Source organism: Gymnogyps californianus, chromosome 2 (assembly GCF_018139145.2).
Source record: "Gymnogyps californianus isolate 813 chromosome 2, ASM1813914v2, whole genome shotgun sequence".
Taxonomy (NCBI): domain Eukaryota; kingdom Metazoa; phylum Chordata; class Aves; order Accipitriformes; family Cathartidae; genus Gymnogyps; species Gymnogyps californianus.
The window spans coordinates 47,507,287-47,533,582 of record NC_059472.1 but is presented as its reverse complement, the minus strand read 5'-3'; the positions used below and the strand labels follow the sequence as shown (position 1 = coordinate 47,533,582).

General features: G+C 42.6%; 1 protein-coding gene across 1 annotated transcript in view; it reads right to left on the bottom strand.

Moving 5' to 3' along the window:
- The window catches only part of KLHL14 (kelch like family member 14), a 60,382-nt gene that overhangs the window by 9,565 nt on the left and 24,521 nt on the right, over positions 1–26,296 (bottom strand). The window contains exons 3-4 of the mRNA XM_050892496.1: positions 5,500–5,589; positions 914–992 (exon numbers count right to left, since the gene is read on the bottom strand). Of these exons, the coding sequence (XP_050748453.1) occupies positions 914–992; positions 5,500–5,589 (169 nt within the window). The remainder of the gene's footprint in view (positions 1–913; positions 993–5,499; positions 5,590–26,296) is intronic.

Below are 26,296 nucleotides of genomic sequence, written 5' to 3'. Positions count from 1 at the left end.
GAAGGTTGCACTGAGTTCAACATATTTATGACTGCCAGACACCTGAACACTGTGGACAGCCAACACAAAAAGAGCTATAATACTGACAGCACATGGAATAATGAAAGTGTCTTAGGAAGACACTGTGAGATTTCTTGTATGTTGGATCCATGAGAAGATGGGTGTTGAACTGAAGAATGGACATTGAATGCTTTTTCATAAAACATTGTAACTTTGGATCTTCTGCCTTTGAGATTCTTCTTACGAAACACGCATCATTCAGTTCAGGTTTGGGGGACTTTTTTCCTGCCAGGGTAGGACTTGGGATCCAGAGTTAAGTTTATGCCATCTTTACGGGTCATCGGTCAAGTCCACATGCACCTCTGCTCTTTGGTATACAGTAAAATTAAAACGTGTGCTATTCTAATATGCATTAGCTGACAGCAACTTCACTCAAAGACCGCCTAGGATTAAGAGTCCTCTGACAAGGGGAGACATGTTCAGGAGAGCTTTTCATGGCTGGCGTGGTGAAACAGGATGGAGTCAACATGTGAAGGTTTCGGTTCCCTGTAAGATATCTGACTATAATTACTGCTTGTTTACTGCAAACTCATCATGACACTTCAGTCAGGGAACATGACAGGACGCTATGGAGACTTCAGAAAAATCCTTCAGACCGTACTCAGGCAACCAGTAATTGCACAAAGTCCATGGTTATTTTGCATGAGTTAGCACTGCAGGATTTGGCATCTGGAGTTCTGAATTTGGAAAGTTTAAAAAAATTAGGAGACAAATGGGACACAACTGCATGCTGCAGTTTTATCTCAGTATTTTCAATACTTCTGTAGGCCTCCTTACTCCCAGAACTAAGCCAAACTTCAGCTGCTCCTAGGATGATAAAACATATATTGAAAAACACGTAGCAGGTTTTTACCTCTCTTGCATGGGTGGAAGTTGTATCCAGCTGTTAAACCTGGGATCGTATCGGCTAACAAAGTTTGTACTGTGTTTCCCTGTAAAGATAGATTATTTTGACACTCAGCTGTTTGTTTCATGTATTTAACATCATGATTGTAATATATATTACATATACTTCACAAGTTGACAGCTTTTATGAAGGGTTCCCCCTTTTACAACAATGTATGATTACACTATGTGTACAGTAATAATTCAACAAATGGGGCACTGCAAGGTTTGAATTAGCAATTGCTAGCAGTAAAAGCAGATAGAGATTATTCTTGCTCTCTGTAATAAGATCTTGAAAATGTGTATTTAAATTTACTTATAGATGCTGTGGTACTTTCACAGCCACAATAAATCACAGCACTAAACAAAATTACTGCCCAAAAGTGGGCATCCCCATGGTATTTTTATGACTAGAGTATTTTGTGTCAGGTAAAAAAATCAAAGGGAGAACATGTGCTTTTCTTTCTCCTCACATCATCTCGATGTGGAACATGGTAAAAAAGCTTGTGCAAATAACCAGGAGCTGCATAAGCCATCAGCATGGGGTATGCAGTGTTTGCACTAGATGGTTTATTCTACCATGTACTTTCAGTGTAAGTTAGAAGGAATTACACATGTGCATCGAAGGGGGAATACACTCTTAAGAGTTTTATTCCAAGTGTGTTAGCTAAAATACGAAACATGAGCAACAGACATCAGCTAACTAGCTTATCCCTGCTGTCAAGCCCAAGAACTGTATTCATGACTTCACGATGTTAAGATTTCACCTTATTTTACATGCAGATTGACATCAAAGCAAGAAAACTGAAGCAAGAGAGTGTATGGCAATTTCCTGTAACACCTGAGACTTCAACAGATGAGGATCTCGGAAACAGAAACCTTTGTTTATGTATGTGTGACTAAAAAATTGAATTAGAGGCTTCACAGGCCAGCAGAATAACCCAACTGCGTATGTCACAGTTCTATAAATGGTCACTGGGTATTCTACAAGGTGAATGTTTTTGCATTGGACAAGCCTCTGTAGGATTGGCTCACTTTGCTTTTTACACTTCAGCATGTGTAAATAAACCATCAAGATTGTAGAGCAGAATAATGACACAGCTAGAATTCATATTTGTAATAATTTAAGATCATGTTCTACAAGAAAACTGAGAAATAAACCATGTTGACCACTCTGTCTGCAAGCAAACTCATTCCCTCGCTATGTTATAAGCATGTTCTATATGAGGAGGGTAAAGCAGAAGACTGATGAATAATGCAGCATTTCCCTTCAAATCCAGTGTGGTGCCTAATGAGGACCAAAGCCCTTTATGCTGAGCACCACTCAAACACATCTCAAGACATAGGGTGAGATCCCCATACGCTAAGGGCAACTGGTCATTTTGCAACTGGGTTTAGTGAAGCGAGGCTTTGCTCTTGGCTCTGAATTCCTTTAGTCTATACAGACAATTTAGAAAAAGGCATTGAGAGCTATAGATTCAATAAACAGTAAAACAGTAACAGCAGGCATCTAACTGGCGCTAGGTCTCACTATTTAGGACATTTATTAATCTATTTCTATTTCAAAAAGCAGGATTTCAAAGCAATATAAGTATTGATCATAAGTTTGGACTTCTAGTAGGAGGTTTTAATGCTGCCATATACATCTTTCAGAGTTACTGGGGACTCCAGTGGTCACTGATTATATAGCAGCTTTTTAATTGTTGTCATACAAACCTATGATTTGGGGACCTTAGCCTCCTAACATAACATGTCATACATATATTCCCTACAAATACCACGCATGTAGAAGATATGTACTTGTATAGTGCAAGGTAGAAAGAGAAGGGTTTAGTGAGCCTAGAGTGGGAATACAGGATACAAATCTGGTCACTTCACAGGAAGGGAGATGAAATCAAACTAGAACAGGCACAAAGAAGAGCTACTATGGCGACAGGAGGAACAGAAAGTTTACCTTATGGCAGGAGACAAAGAACTTGGCTTGCTGCACCTAGGAAAACAAAAGCTGAAAGGGGATAGGAGCGCTGTCTGTAATACATCAGAGGAACAAATCTCCAGGAGGGGAAAAACTGTTAAGCTAAAGGCCAACTTTGGCATGAGAACAAGGTGATTTAGACAGTCAAAGAATACATTTTACTGGAAATTATAAGGCGGCTCTTAGTCATTTAGAGCAACTGGATTCTGTAACAGCTTTCCAACAGGAGTAGTGGGGGCTAAAAATCCAACTGCTTTTCGAATGTAGCTTAGAAAATTTACAAACTGGGACTATATGATGCCTGTGATGGCAGGAAAAGGACTTGATGACCTAGTTAAGCTGCCTGGTGTAACTGGTTTGACTCCAGTTTACTTTTGGACTTCAGTTTGGAAGAGAACTGTATCTATTATTTTGCCTTGCTCATCAGTCAAGAGGTTATACATGTTTGGAAGCACCTGTCACAACACAGAAACTGTGACAAGTGATCAGAAATCAGGATTAGCAAATCAGGACGATGGGACAAAAGGAGGCAGATGCTGCTCTCTGCTCTCTTCAGGAAGGCCTCTGCAGCCATGCCAAAAGGTGAAGGGCTCTGAAGGTTATGAAGGTTGGTCCTAAATCCATACCTGTGTTCTGCAACCTGCTCTCATCAACATTTACTCATGCAGGGATCCCTTGTGACTGGAAAGGCATAGCTATAGGAGGATGTAAAAAAGTGAGAAAAAATGTCTCCCATGCTCTCAAGGTTGTCAGGAAGTCAGAGGAGCAGCACAGAGGGGACATGGGCGCTCCTTGGGGTCCACCCAGCTTCTCAAGAATCTGCCAGTCTGATGGCTAAAGAAATGTATGGTGCTCCTTCCATTGTCCCCATCTCAAGAATAATTCTTTCCACTGGAAAAACACCTGGCACATTCTCATTCAAATCGAAAGCCTTGTAATGCTCTGGCAAGACAGTGCCAGCTAGGTCCATCTGAAGCCCCTTCTGTGCTGTGAGGATAGCAGACAAGGGCCTTTACATAAATTCAAGTGGGTACATGCAAGTAGTTCCCATGTAGCTGCACATTTAGAACAAATCAGTTCCAAGAAAGAACTAGCCCAGCAACAGCACAGGATGTAGTTAATGATTTCAGATCCACTTTTTGTGACAAGTAAGATCCATTTCTCTTGGGGTAAATTCATAGAGAGATCAGTATCAGCAATGCTCCTACCTCTTTTATTCCTCTCTTCTCTACAGAAAAATCACAGCACTGGTATTCACAGAACAAGGAAGCTGACGTCCTCAGCAATACCTTCAGCTCAGGAGCTGATCTAGGTGACCTTAGACCTAAGGTACTCTCCATCTCACGAACAGTTGTGCTTGACTCCTACCTCAGATGCAGGATATGTACCCCTTCTAACATTTCTCCATCACCTTGTGACTCAGTTTCCACGTCTTTAAATTGTGGGTAATTATACTTCTTTTCTTTTATCCTTCATGTGACACGGCCATTTAATTATAAACTGTCTGGAACAAGGTCTGCCTCTTATTATCCATATGCCTACCACCAAGCGCAAGAGGGGCCCTCAGTTGTTGGATATGGCTGATGGTCCTAATAATAATTGTCACTAATAATACCACACTATCGCCTGTTTAATATAAAGGAGATTCAACAATAGAACTAAAGGGCTCTTCTCCTAAGACATTTAGTGATATTTTTAACTACACCGGAAATATGCTTATAGGGTGGACTGCATTGTTTGTCTCAGGTTTTAGGAAGTGAACAGATGTAACAATTTTCTATAATTTGGTTTAGTGCAGATGCTGAAATGGGGCATTCACAATAAAATATATGCAGTATATGTAATTTCAGCTGGATCCTCTGGTGTTTTAAAGTAAAAATGTGTACCTGCAAGCTGTTTTATGGTTTCTCAGTCGTAATTATCTCTGTTACACAGACTGCTACAACTACAACTCTTTCTTCGTGTGCAAGCTTTTTAACAATGTCTTGACAATTTTGTGAATTTTGCAAGGCATGGTATTCTCCTTTTGCTTTGCTCAGAAGCCTGTTAAATTGTTTAATTTCTCTTTGTGGTAAATTTATGAAGTAATCAAATCAAAGAAGGTAGCAGCAGATAATCTATATGAGAAGCTCTTGCACAAGACTAAAAAAAGGACCAGTTTAAGAATCTCAGAGTCTAGATAATTAACACATTAACAACTTTAGCTGCGAGTATCTTGTTTGACAATAGAAAAGAAGCATTCATCTACTGCAATTGCATTATTATATTATGACTGGAAGGAGACTGGAAATGAAGGTTAAAATTCTTAACAGCTGCTGCCTGGTGCATGCACTTGAAAGAGTCTGTTCTGCTGCCTGTGGCATTTCTCAAGGGATGTGGGAGCTGATGAATGACGGAGATGCTAATGCTGAAGTACCAGATATTTATTACATCAATATCTAAAAGTAGCCTTTACTAGGTTCAACAATTAGGCTCAGAGTCCTCAAAATCCCTTGCTAATGACTACATCAGCTGACCTGACAGACAGACAGACACAGGAAGGCAGATGCTGCCTGTGCCTTTTAATATTCTATACATACCATTAGGGTTCCATTGGTCTTCTCCTCCCAGCACGAACAAGAAGTTTTCCACTTCCACGACACAGTGATGGGCACTGTTATATGGCATAACTGCAAGCAAAGCAAGAATTCTTTGTCAGCTCAGGGCACTGATTCTATCAAATATTTCCAAAGGTACAAAATATAACACTGAGATTATATCTGTATGAAATAATAGTGGAATGCATCACCCCAAGCATGTATGTCCACTGACTTAGCAGCAGACAAAGCCACTTATTAGTAATCTTACACTATTCAATCTTGCAAATAATTAAGGAAAAAAGCTGGAATTCTGGTCCCTCAGCGCCCCCCCCCCCCCCCCCCGCCCAAGTGCTGTATATGCTGCTCTAAAAACAACTTGTAAAAAGGGGTGAAGTTGCCTGATACTCCCTGAAAATAAGCAGATGCTAGGAATCCTAGTATGCTAGGAAACATTAAAAAAACCTCAGCCCAGCTTTGTTCTGCTGGTAATGTTTCCACAAGAAGAGTCAGTATGTTCAGTAGCTTTCTATTACACAGCAATGAACAAGCTGCATTTCCATACAGTTTTAAGTTTTTAAATTAAGGTCCTGCTGATTTAATGCCTTTTCCAAATGTATACGCTTAATTTCCTGTACAATGTCATTAGCAGCACAATCACACATTTTCTATTCATCTAATCAGGAAGCCCTTTGTTAACAAAGATCAAAACTGTGGCATTAGGTTTGCAATATCCCTTTTTTTTGGAGGTGTTGCGATTACTATGGACCAACTACAGTCTCAATAATCTATTTTTTTAAATTTACATTTCCCGCTGCAAATGCTAAGACACAGAAATAAGGACTTTTATATACATAATATGCACTTATTACTGCAGTGTGCCATACAGCACTATTGTGATATTATACGGTAAATGTAAACTTACACAGCATTAGTTATCATACCACATAGAGTAGTTTTGGCCCAGTGACACCAGTAGGAAAAATGATGTCCTTGTTCAGCTCATCATATGGGCACCTTAAATCTAGGTGAGGACAAATGGGGAGGTGATGTGCATGTACAGGCAGGGAACTTATTGCTTGACACGGATCAACAGAGCACTTAGGAAACCAGTGCAGTGGGAAATCAATATGACTCAGGGCCAGCTCTTACTTTGTGCTCTTTTGCCAATGCCAAAAAAAAAAAAAAAAGAGGCAGCCTATCTCACACTTGGATTATTTTGGGTGATATATCTCTCATTTCATTTGTTTTATTATCTTTTATTTTTCTCAGAATGCAGTTGTGCAGTACAGCATATGCAAATAATAATAAGAAGAAATATGCACAGCTTTGTTATTTAGGACACATTTTCTTAAAGATCAAGTGGGCTCATTTAAGCTTCTTACTGAAGTTTTTGCCAAGGCAATGATGAATAAGTAAGGTATGTTTTTAGTTTCTAGTAAAGGTCGAATATCATTTTCATAGTCTGTGCTCTTACAAGTCATGTAAGTGAAGCAGTTCTTAAATTGGGCAGCCAGGTACAGTGAAAGTTCATTAATTAAGGTTATTTGTTACTAGTACACTTTCTATAACTGGGAAGTAATCCTATACTAGGCACTGCTTAAGATTTTATACTACCTAGAGATTCCTACAGTGGGATGAAAGAATGAAAAAGATTTTTGTTATCTTCTTAGCCCCCATATCATATTCATCTCACTCTTTAATCTCAGACATTTTCCTGTTTTAAAATCTCTCTCAAAACCCCAGCACTTTCCTTGATTTTGTGGATGCTTGTACTACATAATGAATTTGGGTCTCCCATGGGAAATTTGCTGTCTTCCTTAGATGCCCCTCCTCTCAAGAAGAGACTCCCCAGGATCAGTCTGCAGGGGCTTCAGTTCTTACCTAATCCAATGCTCTGTTACGGTTTCCAATTAGGTCCAAGCCAGTGGTTGTACCCTCAACCAGGCTCTTCCATTGGTCAATCTGGAGAGATCTAGCATTTATCAAAAGAACTGTCTGTAGGCAGCACACATGCATATTTTTCACATGCTGTGTTGTCATTTTTGCAAACACTTTTGTTTATTTATCCTCCATATTGACACAAACAGGGCCAGTAGAGGAAGAAATTATATTTTAAGCTTTTCTGCTGTTCCCATGCATATAAACTATGCAATAAGACTCCCACACTTATGATGATAATTAAACCTTGAAAACTAAGGGCTTAATCCTGGCTTCTACTTAACTTGATGGCAACATTCCCACTGATACAGGATTGGGCCCAAATGACCTGAACTACCATCCGTAACTCACAGGAAAGCTAAAGTGAAGCTTGCCTTAGAAAGGAGGGTAGTATTTGGGCTTCAGAAGGAAAGGTGACTGCAATAAAACACTGCAGACCTTTACTACGACCTTTGTTTCTCACAGAACTTTGGGGAAAACTCTGTTCTTGGTCTCATGAATCTGCCCATGGGGCTGGAGGGGGCTGGACAAAACAGGGAGGATGGAGCAACACTGTGGACATCTAAGAGGGAGGGAGTTTTGGCACTGAAATTGTGCAATCACCAACATCGCAGTCTTTCTCCCTGACCATTTTCAGGGCCCCTCAGAATCATGAGTTATACACAGAAATCAAAATGATGGGAATGAACAATTTTTTTTACCGCTATAAAACGCCCCTTGAAAGCACCAGAAAACTTGTGCTGTAAACCGTAACTCCTTACGAACACACACCCATATAGGACCTAATTTTTCATAGATACAGTCAAAATTACATGGCAATGAGCTTGATTAGCTGCCCCAAAATTCAGCCTCTAGTAGGAACAATCTTCTCAAACTCACTGGGCTTGCCAGGGTGTAATAGAAAGAATTTGGCCCATCACACAGTCTGGCCAGGCTGCTGCTTTCATTAATTTTATACAAGCCTTTGTCTGCTGTTTTGCTTTAATAATGTGAAAATCCCATCTTCCCATTTTTCGATTTCAACTCAGTGGAACACCTGCCTGCCCCGCAAAAAGGGTATTTGAAGAGAAGTTTGTACTCCATGCTCAAACACAGCCCGGTGTGAGTTTTTAGCGTGTCAGTCAGTGAGTTAGAGGGAAAGGGTAAGGAGAAGCTAATCAGGATGAAATGAGATTAAAGGCTGTCTAATTTTACAGCAACTGTGATCCATCAGCCACTGTGAAAGTGACAGTGGAAATGAATGATGGAGACAGACAGGTGGGGCTGTACATTTCACTGATTTATCCTCAAATGCACTGGGCCTTATTTTATTGAGTGAACATGACCGCATTTATCATGACTGTCATCTAAACCCACTTCCCTCCATTTAAAAAGGTCACTTTACTAGGAGGGAGTAGGATAGAGGCACTTTCAAAACAGATTTAAAATTTAATAACACATGTTTATAAAACCCTGTGCAAGAATTCTCAACTTTATTAAAGACCGAGTTAAAGGGAAGGAGAAAAGACTATTAAAAAGAGGAGAAGATGAAAAAAAGCCATGGTCATCCGAGAAACATGCTTAGCTACCAAGGTGATGATAGGTGCCAGAGAATTACGTGAGATGGACAGATATAAACAGATCAGTCGGAGCGGGCAGAAACCACCTCTTCTAAGCCCCTGCCCCTCACACACACTTCCCAAAGCTCAGGAGGCCCATGGTTAACAAACTTGTGCTTTCCTGGACCAAGAACACAAATGAGTCCAAGCAGCCCTACAGAAGACAACACCCCCACCAGCCCCTTCCCATGCAATTTATGTATGATTGGTAGCAGACCCTCGGTAAGGTGGGAGGCAATTTCTCAGGTACAGATACATAACATGCAGAGCTTTCTAGGTCAAAACCAAATGGGTGATTTATACTTGAGAATGATCTGGAAGGCAGTAGAGTCCAAGACCGCAGTGGTGTTTGCTAAGAAATACTTCACTACACAAATATCAGTGACATTGTGCAGGAGGTGACACTCATGGACGTTCTTCAGACGGAGGTGGAAGACACAGCAGCACTCTGCACATCAGGATAGCTGTCCCAAGCAAAAACTCCTCAAATATGCCAAACCTTAGTTAATGAAAGGCACCTGATAACGTTCTGGGACCTACTTTCAAAAGTCTACAGGTTATAGCCAAATGTGCATGAAACCAAACAATCTCAACCATAATGCCTATGAGGTCTGCCAGATGCAATGATGCTCCAAAGGCACCTCCAACTTTTGTATGGGGGTGACAGTAACACACCTCACTCACCTAACAAACAGTAACGCATGCTGTTCATCTTACCCAGTTTTGCTTAGTTTCTGCCAACAACTGCACATTTAAGAAACAGCATCTGGTTGTGCTCCATACATTAATCAAAGGGTCATCAGTTCTTCCTTCTCCTTACACCTTCCCCTGTCTATCGTTACTTCAACACTAACTAGCAGAGAAGAAGGGGGAACAGGAATGGCATTTCTCAATACAGGAGAAGGGATGAGCTCTGGTCCCAGGAGATCTGAAAGCTGTGATACAGCCTGTAGGCTCTGCTAAAAACTCCTTTCAGAAACTGCACTTGATTCTTCTACTCAAAGTTTAAAAAAAAAAAAAAAATCCATAGGTTTTTCAGTGCCCTGAACCATTCAGCTGCTTGGGATAGAGGAAGTACCATGAGGAAAGCCAAGAAATCTCTTCCTCAGCTACTACACAGCTCGAGCATAGCCCCTTCAATATTCAGTACACACCAAGAAGTCATGCTTATCATCTCTAATGACCTGTGCAGATGACGCAAGAGAAGAGCATGTTTCCAGAACCAGGATGTCATTACCAGAGAACATACGGAGTCAATAATGACCTTCCACAATATTAACAGCCTAACCTGTTGGCTACATAATATTCAACTACTGCTACTTGAAAACTGGTTATTTCCACAGCTCTCCAGAGGGCAGAGTAACATGAGAAGATGTCTCTTTCCAGTACAGAAGGCACCTACAAACTCACTTTAGGAGACTGTGATTTGCTCATGGCAGAGATACAATATTCATTTCATTCCCAACCCTCTCCGCAAAATGCCAGCCAGACCACAGCTGGTCCAATTATTTCTTGAGAACAGAATATCAGATACTGTTCACCTTTCTTTGGTTCATACATCATTTGCAGGAAGACTATGCATTTATTACTGAATGTTACTTGTTATTTCTCACCAAGGAGGTTATATAAATAAACGCTAGGATTCCTCTGAGAATTGTTCACTTCAATTGTTTGTTATTTAATAACTGTGGGGAAAGACTGACCACAATAAGTATGAAATTCTAGCCTCAGTGAACATGGTGGGAGTTTTGCCATTGACTTCAAAGGCATCGCATTTTCACCCACTGCTATTTTCTGCTCAAAAGATAATGAAACAAAGTTAAAAGAGGAGAATAATCAACAGTAGATGGCAAACATCTCTGTTAACATTCCTATGGCCAAAGTGCACTCTGTCACCTCAAATTCAAGCAAATACATGTGAAGTATTTTTTCTAGTAACACACCAATGCCGATCTTGAGTCTGAGCTCAACTCAGTGGGGGAAGCCTGGGACAATCCAACAGCAGTCACCATAAGCAGAAAATCCTAAGATGAAGCACTGTGCCTCGAAGTCACCTTTGAGAACAAATAACTGGTATAGCTCTGGTCCAGCTGCACCACAGAGAACTCCATCAGCTCAGGTAGAAACTTCACAACCTCTTCATCCCCATGTCAGTTTTGTGGCAACTCCATTCAAGCCATCACAGGTAGGATGGGCACAGGGCAGCTGAGTTCATCTAGGACACAGCCCCTACTTCAACTGAGGCTGCAGGTAAGCAAAGGTAAAATGCCACCCCAAACCTACCCTCAATTCAAGATAACATAACTACTAAGAGTTATCCAAGCAGATGAAAGTCCTTGGGATCATTCGCAACATAGTGAATGGTATTTCATATAATTAAGATATTTCACATTATGAAGATATTTCTTATGAATGAAAATACCAATTTTTTCATTCAAATGTCAGGAGTTATTCTTTTGATACATTCTCTGGAATAACACCAGCCAGGCTTTTTCAGTGGTGTTCTCAGTTTAATTGTTTTAATGGGCTAAATTTTTCATATGTGAGCATCTAAAATAAGACACTTAAATTCATGCTGACGCACCAGATCAGGCAAACATAACATCAGGAATAGCTGGCATGCTCAGCTCCCCCCTGAAATAAATTGTTTTCAAGTTACTTGGATGCAAGTTCTGAGTACAGACCTGTCTGCTTCCATGGGTGAAATTCACCCAGTTCTACTGGGTTTTCAGCAACACATACATTTGGCTGTTTGCAAGAACAAATTTTACCCATATATTTTCAAAGCTGCAAGCGCCCATTTGGATTTCATTTGAATAATAAAATAAAGCTGCCTACTTGGATCAACAGTGTCTGAATAAAACAGGAAAATACTGCATTCCCACCTTAAAAACTGATGTTCCTGTACCAAAATCCTGACACAATCCTCCTCATGCAGTGTATAGCAAACCTATGCACACTCTGCTGCCTTCCCCATGGAAATGACTCCATGTAGCTGAACTGCCGACACAGCGTCTGAGAAGCACATGTAAGTGAATACACCAAATGTCGTGGCATGATGCGGAGCAGGGGGATGTAATGCACAGTCCTGTGGGAAGGTTCAAAGCAACAATTCCTCTTGCTTTGTTATCCCCTACTTACCTGCCAACCTGCTGAAGGCTGCCCCCAGCCACCCAGATGCCCCACCGATTCCCACAGACCGTTTATCAGGAGACACTTGTTGTCCACCACCGTGAGTTATGCAATGTTACCTCAGTGACGGTTGCTCCCCAGTAGAATATGCTGTGTACCTACTCAGGCCTGGATTTATGGTCTCTAAAGTAGAGCCTGACATATATTACTGGGGAATGACATCTCGTCACATCGTAACAGTCTCATGATGAAACATTCATGTGTGACATTTCACACAACAAAATCTCCTCATGGAGGAAATGATGAATAGTCCCTGATGGGAGAAAACCACAGCAGAGTTGCCAGAAGGCTCCAGAAAGAAATACTATTTTGTCCCATTGGAGGCTTTCAGATCCTCCAAGACATCAGCTCAAGGACATGCATTCCCTTTTCTAACAGTGCCACAGGACAGAAGACCCCGACCAGGAGTGGTGCGTTAACGCCCAACTGCTTGTGACCAGTTACATCCATTTGTGGCTCAATTTCTACCTGACTTTGAGATGCACCCATTCTCCTGGTCTCCTCTGAAGGTAACCTTCCAAGCTCAGGACAACCACAACCACTCCTTGCTTTTTCCTGGCTGGATCCTGTCAGTGCTGCTCAGGGACCTATGTCTTTAAAAGAATTCATCGCATGTAGCAATACGTTACTTGGCCCCCACTGCCCCCAAAGTTGAATCTTTCACTATTGTCTCTCTCGGTCTCAGTACTTCCTATCCTGCTCTCCACTCTTGACTAACATACTATTTTAGAGCAACCAAAAGGGTTTTTTCTTCCCACTAAGTCTTGAAGTCATTCTAGGACAAGAAGAAAAATGAGATTCTCCATTTGGAAAACTCTACATGGAGGAGGGATGTGCCCGTATTTCACCATATTAAAACAGCGGTTTCGATACACTTAAGTTCACTCATAATAGATAAATTGAAACCTTCACTGCTATGGATTTTTGGACTTTTCCTTTTAAATACTTCAGTATTTGCAAACAAAAGGTTTTGTTTACAAGAGAATCCAGCACATACCTAAAGCACTAGACAAAAAGCAGAAGAGGGCGGAAGGATCTGTCCAATGCTTACCACCAGGAAAACCGCTCAAAAAATGCTTTCTTTCCCAGAAGACATACACCTTGTGCGGGTATCTGAAGAAAAGTCTGAAACTCCCACATGCCTAACTGCCAGCATGCCCAAGCACAGCATGCAGAAGCAGAAATGTCCATGTAGTATTATGTTAATGTACCTAGGCTGCCTAAAGAAAGCTCAGGAGTCCCTGCTAGGGACGGCAAGAAGGCTCTGAGTTAGTCTTTAATGGACAGGCCACTCAGACAACATACTGTCAGGGTGCTGAGGGCACCTGACCAATGGCCCTGACCAGCCTGGGGTCTCCCCCAACACCACTTGCCCATGGGCGCAGGAGCACCATTTCAGCTCAGGCCTAGGCACCCAGACCTGGCCTGGATGGACCCCATGGAGGTACACTGCAGCACGTCTCCAGTTCCGTCTTTCGCCTCGTCTCCTGGATGGACTTTGGACCCGTGTTGAGGCCTGTTCTCATGGAGCCACCAGCCCCACCATGCCCTGACACATATCCATAGGCAGGAATGTTGCTGTCTGAGCGAGGACTGCAGCCCAGACTTTACTCTGATTCTGCATGTCCCTACCAGCACCCTGAGAAAAAAAAAAGGCACTTGGAGATGCCCTGGCAGAGCTTAACATTCTCATCACCACCAAAATGGTCGTTCCAAGTACCAGGAAATGAGTGTCTTACTGTTGACACTTTTTCCATGATGGACAGAATTAAATATAATTTATGATATTCTTTTTGCTCAGGATGGACAATAAGAGCCCACTCTAAAACGTACTAACCACTAGGCAAACAAATACAGAAGGAAACACAGGAATCAATCCACATAAATTAGGTAACACGGAAGACTGGTTTCTCCAACAGAAACCAGGCAGAAATGTTGCTCTCCTGGACCTCTCCCCACAGATGGATTCCCAAGGAAGGGAAATGGCAGATCCACAGACAATTTTCAAATTCAGGGAAAGAAATTTGACCTGGACAGCAAAACCACATACTTATGTAAAATTGGCACAGACCACTTACTTTGTAAATCTATACACAGAAGATGAAATGAGAATGTATATCTGAAAAAAATCCATTAATAGATTTGGACTAAATTTATGTTAATTTTCTTCTGCTTTCTATAATAACATTACTGTTTAATATTTTCAGAAAAACTGCTATGAAAAATGTCTTGTAATGCCTAATCATAACGATCAGAAAAATTCACTACATATGAGCACTCATACCAGAAATTTTGTTCTGTCTCCTCAAAAACTTTTTGTGGATTTAGAAAGCATCCAGTCAGGAACCAGAAGCAAAACCATGTTTCTCAAAACTGAATACCAAGCTGAGTATCATAGCACAAGCAGCAGCTATTTAAATCAAGCAGTGTTAAAATTCATGGCTGAACCATGTTCACACAGAATCACAAATAATTCACAAATCACACACTAGTGCATGGTCATGGACTGCTGACAAACAGGATGAAAGGTCAGGTTAATTTAAATCACTGGCCATGCTGGTACTGCAGGATTCGATGTGTACAGTAGAGTAAATTAAAGTTGTTGTGATCAATCCCACATACTTAAAATATACATAACTAAGTATCCTCAACTGGCTTGCATTTTTTGTTGAAGAAGTTAATTTTGCAAACAGTATTGTTCATGAAAGTATCATTTTCAGTTAGCTAAGTGAAGGGAAGCGAGGCCTGAGACACAGAGCCTGCATGAACGAAACTGGGACTCGCTGTACTAGTAACTGTGGCTTGGACCAGGTTCTGGTGGAGACTGAATTCAAGAAGGGAATGAAACTGAAATGAACAGACAGGGATGGGTCGGGTCAGGTCAGGTCAGGTGGGACGTGGCAGAAAGGACTGGGCCTGGAGGAGGAGATGGCAAAATCTGCGAACACAGTAGCACATACTGATCCAGAGCCCCACATCCTGCACTCTTCACACTCCTCCGCTGTCAGCACATGTGGAAACTTGTGCTGTTTACACCCCCTGGTTCCCAGGACACATAGCCTCCACTGCCACCAGCAACCGCCTGAATTCAAAAGGCAGAGATGCGTACAGCAGATCTACAAAGCCAGCCTACGTGACGCGCCATTTCTCAGCATACCTTGAAAAGGCAGTTTCACCTCCAAGTCTACGAAAATGCCGAGGAAATGTGGGGCGTTCAGAAGTTATGGACTGCTATTATGAGAGGCTGCAGTGCACATGTCCCCTGGCACCTCTCTGTTTATTTGTGCTGGTATGGTCCTTAAACAGCTAACTGTGATACTTCCTAATTGTCCATCTTGCTGAAGGTTCAGTCCCATGAACACCTGAGACCTGCAGAAGCTGCCACTGCAAGAAACATTTCTGCCTTTTCTTGTCCCAGGTCCCATCACTCCTTGCGATGGCTGATGCATGCATGCAGCCAAGCAATAAACAAGCAAGAAACCACACTATTTTTTTAAGGTGCATTCAATTTAACCCAGATCGGTTCCCCACTAAGCTTTCCTGCCCGGCCTCACAAATTGGAGCGAGCAGGACAGTGAGGCCATGAGAAGAAGGGAAGGACTGATGTGTCAGCAGCAGCGCCAACTTGCATCAACTTATTGTGGTTGTGAAACTACAGCCTCAGCACACGATACCAAACCATTTAAATGGTCTAACCCAGAGTTGCTGTGACCCTGTCCCTCTCACAGCCCAGGCAATCCAGGCCCCTCTTTGTGCCAGCAGAGTCTCTCCTCGGCACCCCTCAGTGAGCCCTTTCAAAGCAATAATCTGGTGGAAAAATAACCCAGAAAACAAGGGAGTATATTTTCATTTTGGTTTAATGCTCTGAGCAGGCTCACCCAGGAGTCAAGTGAGTTCCAGCGCTGACATGAAGGAGGAGACAAGACCATGGGATAGGGTTTGGGTGGAAAGGAACTTGAAACAACAGCAACAGCTTCACTTACCATATGGCCACAGCCACCGTGCAGGCGATGAAGCCACCCTATGAATGAAGCAGGTAACAGTGAACAAGACCTCTGACTGCAAGAGGTTGCTCCACTTCTGGAAAGTGTGTTGGGAGAGGCTGGGGGCTGCAGAAGCAGATGGGATTTCTCAGAGCTAAGGCAGCTGTGCCCTGAGCTGGAGGATAGGATCCGGTCCCTGCCTTTGCCACACGATTTTACTGTGGTGCTAGACTAGTCCCTTAAGCTAATTTTTCCACAGCTACCTGTTTCCCCTGTTCTGAGAACACTAATCACATGTGCTTCATTTTTGGAGAACCTTATCTGATCCCTGTGCCTGATACACAACAGCGCTCTGTGCTCACTGCTGTAAGTGAAGTAGGTGGGAGGGGCAGTCTGGAAAGCATGGTCTAAGGGGTCTTGAAATGGGCACCCCAAAATAAAGGATACTTTTGACTTTAACCTCATTGCACCTCTGTTCCTCATCTGCAAAATGGGAACAATGACAGACTATGCTCCTCACAAAGAGGATGGTGCAAAAATACCACAATGAATGCCAATGAAGCAGTTGGCCCCTGTTGTTGTGAAGTCTGTGAAGGAAACCTTGTGAAAAAATTCTGTTTTCAGAAGAAGATTTCAGTAGCGTGTGACAGACGGGATCTACTTGCTGAACAACAGAGAAGAAATACTGTGAGCAGAAATTCAGCATGGTCCTTTCTGTGCACTGACATGTGACAAAGAATAGTGTGTGATATCATTAGAGATTGTATCATAATGCTTATGCAAACAGAGTCCAAATTAAGGTTGCAGAAGCAGCTTAATTCTCACATTTCCTAACTCCGGAGGGCTTGGTATTGCCGTCTGTCTAACGCTCTTTTCAAGCTTGGTGCAAATCCCTTGTGTGTGATCCACCCTGGTCTGACAGGCAGCTAACGCCTTCCTTATCCTGCAGCTGCTTCAGCATCTCCGAATCACCCACGTAGGTGCTGTGGAGTTCGAAGTCTGCCGAGCCCCTGGCAGGAGTTGCAGGAGCCCTCCTCCTCCTCCTCCTCCTCCTGCCGCATTTCCTTCTCGCCGGCAGTTTGAGGCTAAGCCACTAGATGGGGTGCGGTGTGCTCGGCTCCCCCCTCCCCCGGGAGAGGCATTTCAATCATCTTTTGGCTTCAGGTTTTGCAGCCAACCAAAAAACAAAGAGGTGAAACGCAGCACAAAAAAAGACATAGCCAGCTTCCTCCCAAGCAGTTAACTTCTGCTTGTTCCTCGTGTTCGGCGTGAAAGGGAAGAAATCAAACGGAGTACACAAACCCCAGCGAACGCTCGGCGCATCAATCCTGGCGGATGCTGAGCCCCCCCGGCTCCCGCTGCCTGCAATGAGCACGGCGGGTGCTCAGGCTTTGGCACAGTTATCAGTCATACCTGCTTTGCCTCGTCTTGTCTCAGCTCCCCGAACCCAGACTGCGCGAGGATCAGTCAGCAATTTCTCTGGCAGTCCACACACATCTGCTTTTCTACTCCACGCGCCAGTCCCAGTGAAATATAGCAGGCACAGTTCCCTTCCCCGCCAATACGCCGCCAAATCTCTCTCCTTCTCTCTCTTAATAATGATCTGGAAGCTGGGTAAAACAACATGCTCGCTTTTGACAAAGAGCGTGCTTCCTCATTACAGGGGTAAGGAAGGGGAAAGAGGACGTGAGGAAACTGTGATGCAAAAAAATAACCTACAGAATTAAAGGAAAAAAAAGAATATTTTCTAAAATAGTCACTCCTTTCCAATGGAAATACAGTGCTTTACTCAAGGTTAATCCCAAACTGAACCACATAGAAGTGACCAGATTACAGCTCTCTTCTCATCTCCCTAAAGAACGATTTTTTGGGAAAGGCATGCAGAAGCTCAAGTGTGCCTGTTCCATCAGGAACGTGCAAAGGGACTGGTATTTACCTGCATACACACCGCTGCTGAATTACACCTTCTCCCACTCTTTCCCAATTGCTTACAAGAACTGTCCCTCTCAAGGCATCATCCATCCCAGTAACACTACTTATTATTAAACCTGTATATAAAATACAACCAAGCACTCCTTCCCAACATCCAGCTTCTTCCAGCCTCCCACAAAAATACAGATATCCTAGATCCCCTACACAGCACCTTCTCATGAGCCAGCCCAGTCTTGTAAGCTCCTGCAGACTCCTCTTCTTCTCCATGGCCAAGAGAAGGAGAGCAAAAAGCCAGGATCATTTTGAAGTCAGTCTTTTCTTTTGCTTGTCTGGCATGGGTAGAGAAAGTCCTCCTCCCACTCAGCAGAGGGAGACTACCTGAGGGCAGCTGCTGGGGATGCTCCTAACACGGGGCAGCAGTACTTACAGGGGTAAACATACCCTCAGTTCTCCTCTTTACCCCAGCAACGGGATAATTTGCATTTTGCAGCCTGTCACAGCCAGTGCTGCACAGGCCTATATCCCTGCTAGTGTCTCAAAAGCCATTTTGAAAGAGCCACACGCAGGGGTACACCCAAGTGGCAATGCAGCACTTGACTAGGCAGGATTACATCTCGGCTGTGAACTGAGAGATGAGCATGGGCAGACAGATTTGTGTCACATACCCTGCAGGTGAAAACTCAACTCAATCTTCATTCCTGATGAATCTGGATTTTCACAAAGAGGAACAGATGAAAAAAATGAGGCAGAAAAAGAAACACAAAGAAAATAAAGTAAACAAGTGCACTTGAGGAGTTCTTTTTTTAATTCATTGCAAAAACACTGACAAAATGCGCAGTGCATCATTACCGGACATTAATACAGACCAATCCTGTCTGAGGAGTTTGCAGTCTTCCTATAAATTCATAAAGACAGAATATAATCCCAAATGCAGTGCATTTGATCATATATGCTCATATGGACACTGCTGATCCACATCTGGCTAAAATAAATGTGTTTTTACACAAATTAGGTTACCACTGATTCATACTACAGAGCACAAACAGATGATCAACACAATTGCTTTGGTTTAGCACTGTGCTTGTGAAAGTCACCACTTATCAGCTGGGCTGCAGTAATTGCTTCTAGTCTCTTACAATTAGAAAAAGCCACTAGCTTAAACTACCTTAAAGCGCTGATTAGATTGTTTAAAAGAGCACATTTTACCTTACATTTGTAACCACCTAGGAACATGAGCACTAGCAGGTATTGTGGCTCAACTAGTGGGTGCTACCTTGGAGAAAAGTAGATGAGCTGGACCTCTTGCAGTCCTTTGACCATAACAAAATTACAAAAGACTTAGACTCAAAACAATTCCACAGATGACAAACAATAATAGCAACTACCTGCAAAACGAGCTGGTGAAATCAGCCTACTCCTTATGCCAGTGTACCTTATTTACACAGCACAAAAACACTGGAATTTTGCACTGAGTATACATATCACAAGCAGCAGTGTGGCGTTCTTATTAGAGAAATACCTTCGTTAAAATTCTGTAGAGCCCCTAAAGCCGAATTTTAGACATCGAGTCTGCAAAGACAGCTCCATATGATCAGCTGTATGTAGGCTTTCAAATGATAAGTCCTCTGATTTGTTTTGTTTTCTGACATAACGAAGTACTTTTTGGTGTTCTGCAATATGTAGAACCTCTGAGCGATTACAAAAACCTGTTTGGGACGCTTGCCGAGATCCATGTCACTGGAGGTTCACAAATACATTCATTCCTATTGCAGTACCAGGGTGTATAAACATAGTTTTGATAAACATGAATACTAAGCATTTTTGCAAAAATCTTGTCTTCAAATCACATTACAAATCTTGTAGGCTTAGTCATTTGCTCCCTACTCTACAGCACGAGTGCTGATAACCCAAAACATTTTCAAAAATTACAATCCAGACCACTAAATCCAAGACACTATATATGCTTGATGCCCCTTCAATTTACTTTCTTCAATTTACTTTCAATTTACTTTTAATTTTCAACCATAAGATCAAAACCTCCCATTTAAAGAGTTATCAGTTCAATCACAAAGCTTTGTCTTAGTATACTAAATGTGCAAGATCAGAGATAAAATTGTTGGCAACACTGCTAATGTAACTCTGCAGCAACTTCCTTTAAATAATCAGAATTAGGTACTCAGGCTTTATTTAGACACATGACAAACGGCAGTATTACTGTTGCGCTCTGAGGGGACAGTCCCAGGGTAGAACTGTGAGTACCGAAATTGTTACGGTACGGTATAGCGATACCTGAACTAACTTCATGCTACTGACTTAACCCCAACTGGTGTACTCTCAGGTTCTCTTTTGTTTTAAAGGTCCCAGTTGGTCCGGGGCATGAGTTCAGCAGGTGCTGTATCCACTGGTGCCAGGAAACAACACGTTAAAAAGGCATATAGAAATGATCAACAACTGGGTAAATCAAACACTTCTTTCCAGATTTTTAGTATCTGTCTGTGGGTTGCTCCAGTGGACAACCACAAATCATTTTTAAGTAGAACGGACATTAAATTTATAATAGATTTCATCCATAGATTTCATGGAGTGGTATGAATTTGGTCCACACAGTTCACTTTTCTTACCTCTAATAGCCCAGACTCTCCTTTGCTTGTGGTTTTTTCCTGTGACACTTGCATGACATTTTCGCACCAGCCTCTGGAGCCCACCCAGGACGAATTCCAGCTGCAGATTCAGTGGGCAGCTCTGGTCTCTGCCCTCCTTGTCCAACTACACAACCCCCAGCGAACGCAAGCAACCAAAATCAGCCACTTCTTCACCCTGCCTGCACCCTCCATGGGGTTCCTTACACCCAGAATTGGTGCACAATCATTAGTCTTCCAGTACTTTGGTGCTACCTCTACAGCCTTGCTTCTGTGCAGAGGAAGAGGCTTTCCGTCCCCGGCTGTGCACCCACAGGCAGCTCCAGCACCCCGCTGCTACGTAACCCCCACAGCACCCCACAAAGCCTCTGAGCGTCAGTGGAAACGCAGAGCTCTCAAGAACACATTTTGCATACTGCAAAAAGGTAATTAGTGACTTCAGAAGCAGAGGAAAATAACCGTGGTATCGTACGGTTAAATGGTCAGCCCTGGAGGAATTTTTTTTGTGAAAATCAATAGAAGGTGATAGATCAATAGAAGTTTTCTGTATAAAAACATTTTCTCCTGAAACAGCGAGTTTAACATTATTCAAGCAAATTCTTCTATTATTTAAAGATGTATCTTCATTCCTGTTGAAATCTACTTTTTTGTGCCATGTAAAGCCAGAGGACTTTTCTCTAAGGAACCAGTTATTTTCTCTGAGGACAATGAATTATTTTCCAATATTGAAAGTTTCAAATGAAAGCCCTCAAGTGACTGCAACTGCTTCAGGTGGGCGCCAGCGCTGTTTTACCTGGGGGGAAACCCCTTTCCATGGCAGCTCTGCCTCTCCCAAGAGGTGGCTAGGCTGTTAAAATCAGGCAGCTGGAGTGAAGCCAAATCATGGCTTCAGGAAAAGGGACGCTATGTCAGGGCTTTATTGCTGTTGTAAATCTTTGCAGTTAAGAAAAATCAAACTTCTGAGTGCTGAAATGATCATTTCTTGGACCTGCGCTGGAGACAGCCCGAGAGCTGACAGGAGGACAGTGGCTCCAACCTTGCTGGGTGAAATGTGCCCCAGTGCAGAAAGCCCCTGAAACACCCTGCACGTTAACAAGACTTAAGTTGGAGGCTTGAGCACTGTGTAAGCCCTTACATGGGACACCTCTGCCCTGGACATATCTTTCTTTCCTGGAGCTGAAGTTAATGGGAGCCAGTAAATGCCCAGCTGATTCCGGCAGTTGTGATTCTGCTGAATAAAACGAAGTTTAAACAAGCTTGTGCAGACATTAGTGGTAATGCAGCTGGGAGACAAGGACTGCACGGCGACTAGCCAGAAGGCTGGGATTTGGACACCACAGATCATCCAGCTCTGTGCTACTGGCTGCCACAGTGCTTAAAATAATTGTCGTTCTCTGGAGAGAGTATACAGATAAACTCTGTCCTATGTTAATGCACCATCATATAGAGTTGTTCACAGGCAGTACTTAGTAAAGTACTTAAGCATGCATTTAAACACACTGCTGAACATCAGTGTGATTAATACTTTGCTGAATTAGAGATATGATACAAACACATTTTTCTGCTGTTGTAATTTTTCATTATATACACTTACAAGCTGGTCATAAGGATTTTCTTTCAGTTTTGCATCCAGCAAATGAGTTAATTTGGGAGTCAAATTCTGCCTTAGTTATGCCTGCACAATGCCTTTCACATGCATGAGGGCAGAAGACTGCTCCATGACCTTTAATTGGACTTCTTTTTTGTTAGTCTTTAATGATTTGTCAAGGAAAAAAAAAATCTGGTTCTTTCTTTCTGATCTGGCAGCTCTTTGACATTCCTTTCATGTCATTTCAATCAGAAAAGTATCTTTTACATATGGTATATATGTTTGTTAAGGCTGTGCACATACAGCAGCTGTAATTCTTGACCAGCAAGCAAGCAGCTGCTGGTGAGTACAGATTGGAGCCATACAGTCTGTTCTTCTGCGTGTAAAACTGGGGGGGAGTGAGGGAAAGAGAAGAAACATGGCTCTTACATCACTTATCATGGTAATTCTATTTAAATCTATTTTAATGATTTCTAATAACATAATTTGCCAAGCCTCCCCACCTGAAAGTGATGCAAGCGCATCTCTCTCTCAATTTTTCCTTTCCTACTTAACCCAGGGAGGAGCATTTACCATCTCCTAGTTTCAAGTTTTGGAGTCAAACCTTTTTTTTCTCTTTGTCCTTTTTTTTCTTGTTTGTTTTTTCTTTTTTTTTTAAATAGTCAGAACTCAAAGCATTGGCCTACCCGTATACATTAAGGTGCTGGTTATTGTCATCATTGCAAAACTGTCACTTCACTTGCATTTATCTAGTTTATACTCACAAGGAAACAAGATTGATTTAATAGTTTTAGCTGCAGCCATCTCAGAGTTGAAGGCTTTTTTCCCCCTAAATTAAAGCTAACTTGTGTGCATTAAATACATTATCTAGCTGTAACAAAATGGGAAATTTTAAAATGATTCAGCCACAGATAATTTGTTACTGAAAGTGACAGGCTCGCATCAGCCACTGGAAGCTCTGGGTGTTTGCTGAGCTCAGTGAGCGTCCGGGTAGGCTTACCCGGTTCACGGAAAACAGACGTTCACACTGTGGAGAAGATCCCGATTCCCTTTCGTGGTCCCTCTCACCAGCTCCCAAGGATCCTGAGCTGGGATCTCTCACGCCAAACGGCCGGGGTGCCAGGCTCGCTCCCACACCTCAGCCCTCACGTGCAGTTCACTCAGATGCAGCTTAGCTCGGGGCATCGCAGCTGGAAACCAGCCACCCCCCTCCGTGCCAAAAATACAGCCCGGCTTACTTCACACACGGGTCCCTGCAGATGCTACGGACAAGACAACCCCACATTGGGCTTTTGCCACTCACCCTACCTAGTCCACCGACACCACCTGATTAGGCCTTGCACCCTCAAACACTCTTGTGACATGACTTACTGCATTCTACACCCTGCCTTGGTGTCCTGTTACAAAGAGACCGCTCTGGGAGACTGTCACAGCACCTCGCACCCCTTCACGCACATTAATTTAAGGTAACTCACAAGAGCAGTAGGAGTCTTAGGGCAGCACTGGAGGAGACCGAGGTGGAGGACCAGAGGCATCCTGCACCACGTGCGGAGGGTGGGTGTGAACCGCCCGGCAGCAGAGCTGCAAGCCGAGCAGGGAGCCTCAGGTCCCAAGCCGCAGCTCCCGAGAAGCCAGCACAGCGATTCTCCAGGACAGCTCTGGAGGGGCTCCAAGTAACCCCTTTTTTTTACCCCTGGGGGTGATCTATTCACAAGCAGAGGGGGCACAGTCATGGGGCAAGGCAGGGTAGCTCGTACTACAGCTGCCTTTGTTGCTCCTGCCTGGCTAATACCAGAAGACATCACTTGTCTAGATTGACGGGAAGGCATATGTTAAAACAATTAATTCATTTGCCCTAGAAGATTGAGGCCAGGCCAGGATTTGTCCCTTTTCTAGTGCTCAGTCTGATCTTAAGCAATGGGATTTCCGCCATTTCCCATGGGAGATTATTCCACAACCTAATAGATCTCAATGTCAGGAAGTTTTTTCCTGATATTCAGCCATAATTCATATCCATGAATTATGAGCTACTGTCGACATCACACCCATTGAGGCATTCCTAGAGCCTGCTTCATTTAAAATTATATGCTCTAGTTATGCAGGGTTTCTGTGTACTAGGGCAAAATGCTTTTTCTGCAGGTTAATTCATTACTATTCAATTTGTTAACACTTTTTTTCTCGGTATGAACAGTCATTCTGCAGTTGCATACCCTATAGTAGCACAATCTCCATTTGGGAGTAGAATCACAATATATAAATATGACAAAACAACATACCAAACCCCATCCCTGTAAAGACTTATTAGTCTGTTCCTGCAGATACTTACTCCAGCATTCAGTTAAATGAAAGCAGTAGCTCATACAACACCTGGTATGAGACAGAAAGCTTAGAAAAAAACCCTCTCAAGTCCGTAATAAATTTTATTTCTGTCTTAAACAGAGGGAAGCTACGGGAGTAGGGGAGCCAGTAGGGAAGGGGGAAGGGATGGGGAAGGGAGAAAGGAACTTAATCAAGCCGTGAGAAAACAGAGGAAAATTGAAAAGAGAATGACTTTCTACAAACAATGTGCCACTACAATGCAATAAGGACATACAACAGCAAATAAAGTTGAGGATGCAAAATGTGCACCTCTTGCCATTAACAGTACTTACAAAACTGAGAAAACTAAGGCAGGCTTCTGAAATCCGTATTGCAAGTAATTGTGTACAAAACACTTCTTGGAAGGAAACTGCCTTTTGTTTTAAGAACATTTGAGAGGAGAAAATTTATAAACCATGTATCAATTTCTCAAAAGAGTCTGAGGATTTCTGTGAGAGTTTTTTATGATTACATTTTGCCCAGCTAGCGGTGCTTTGCCATCCTGTTTGCAACCCATTTGTATATAAATAAAATGTCACATTAGATACTGAAAAAAGGGAATGCTTTCTCAAGTAAGCAACCAGAAACACACCAGAGTTCATTTTCATCTCCATACATGCCTAGCTCCCATTAATGCTACATAAATCCCAGAGCAACTAGATAAGAATAAACACATAAATTTTACCTGAAATCATCTAAGAAACAGAAAGCCATGTTTGCAGCGAGCACTAAATTCACACAACACTGCATAATTTTGCGTGGAAGTTATTCCAGACAGCTGATTTTTTAGAGACAGTGGCCAAACAGTATTAAGGGACCTACACAAACAGATCTGGTGAGAATATTTTTGGTGGTATTTCCTTTCACTAGGAATTATGTGACTTTACTGAAATCTGTATCTAGCCAGGTGGGACACTTGCTTTGGACAGAAGACAGGACAACACAGCTCCCAGTTCCTACTGGACCAGGATATGTGTGTTCATAGCAGACAGATAATGCCCGTAGGCTGAGATGACCCGAAATGTTGCAGATCCTCTAGGGCTGCATTAAGCCCAAGTATCTATGCTCTGCTGCTCACCTGGCTCTACCGGTGAAGTCATAGCAACTTGTTATTTGTAGCTACGCAGTTTCTGGTTTGCAGTTAGCCTTGCAAAGCTGGACAAAACCTTCTTTGGTGGTGCTGTGAAATACCCATTGGGACATACATGAGGGATTCGTAAGTTGAAAAATTGTACTCTGACTTAAGCAAAGCAGGGACTCGAATCTCAACTGCCTGCCTCTTCCCCAACCCACAAGAGACGCTGAGATGAGAAGGGACGTTCTGATACAACTCTGGTTTTGCAAAAACATTTGAAGGAATTTTTCGTTCTGCCTTGGAACAAAGCTGTAGAAGTTGCTGCAAAATGGAACTGTCATCCTCAAGCCATCTGTAAAGATACATAACTCAAGTTGAAAGATGAGGTAGAAAAAGTTAAGTTCTGTGATCCAGGAGGAAGGTTTTGAGTCAAAGGTTCTGATGTACTTGCAAGGATATAGCAGGGAGTGGCATCTCCAGGAACCAGCAGCTTT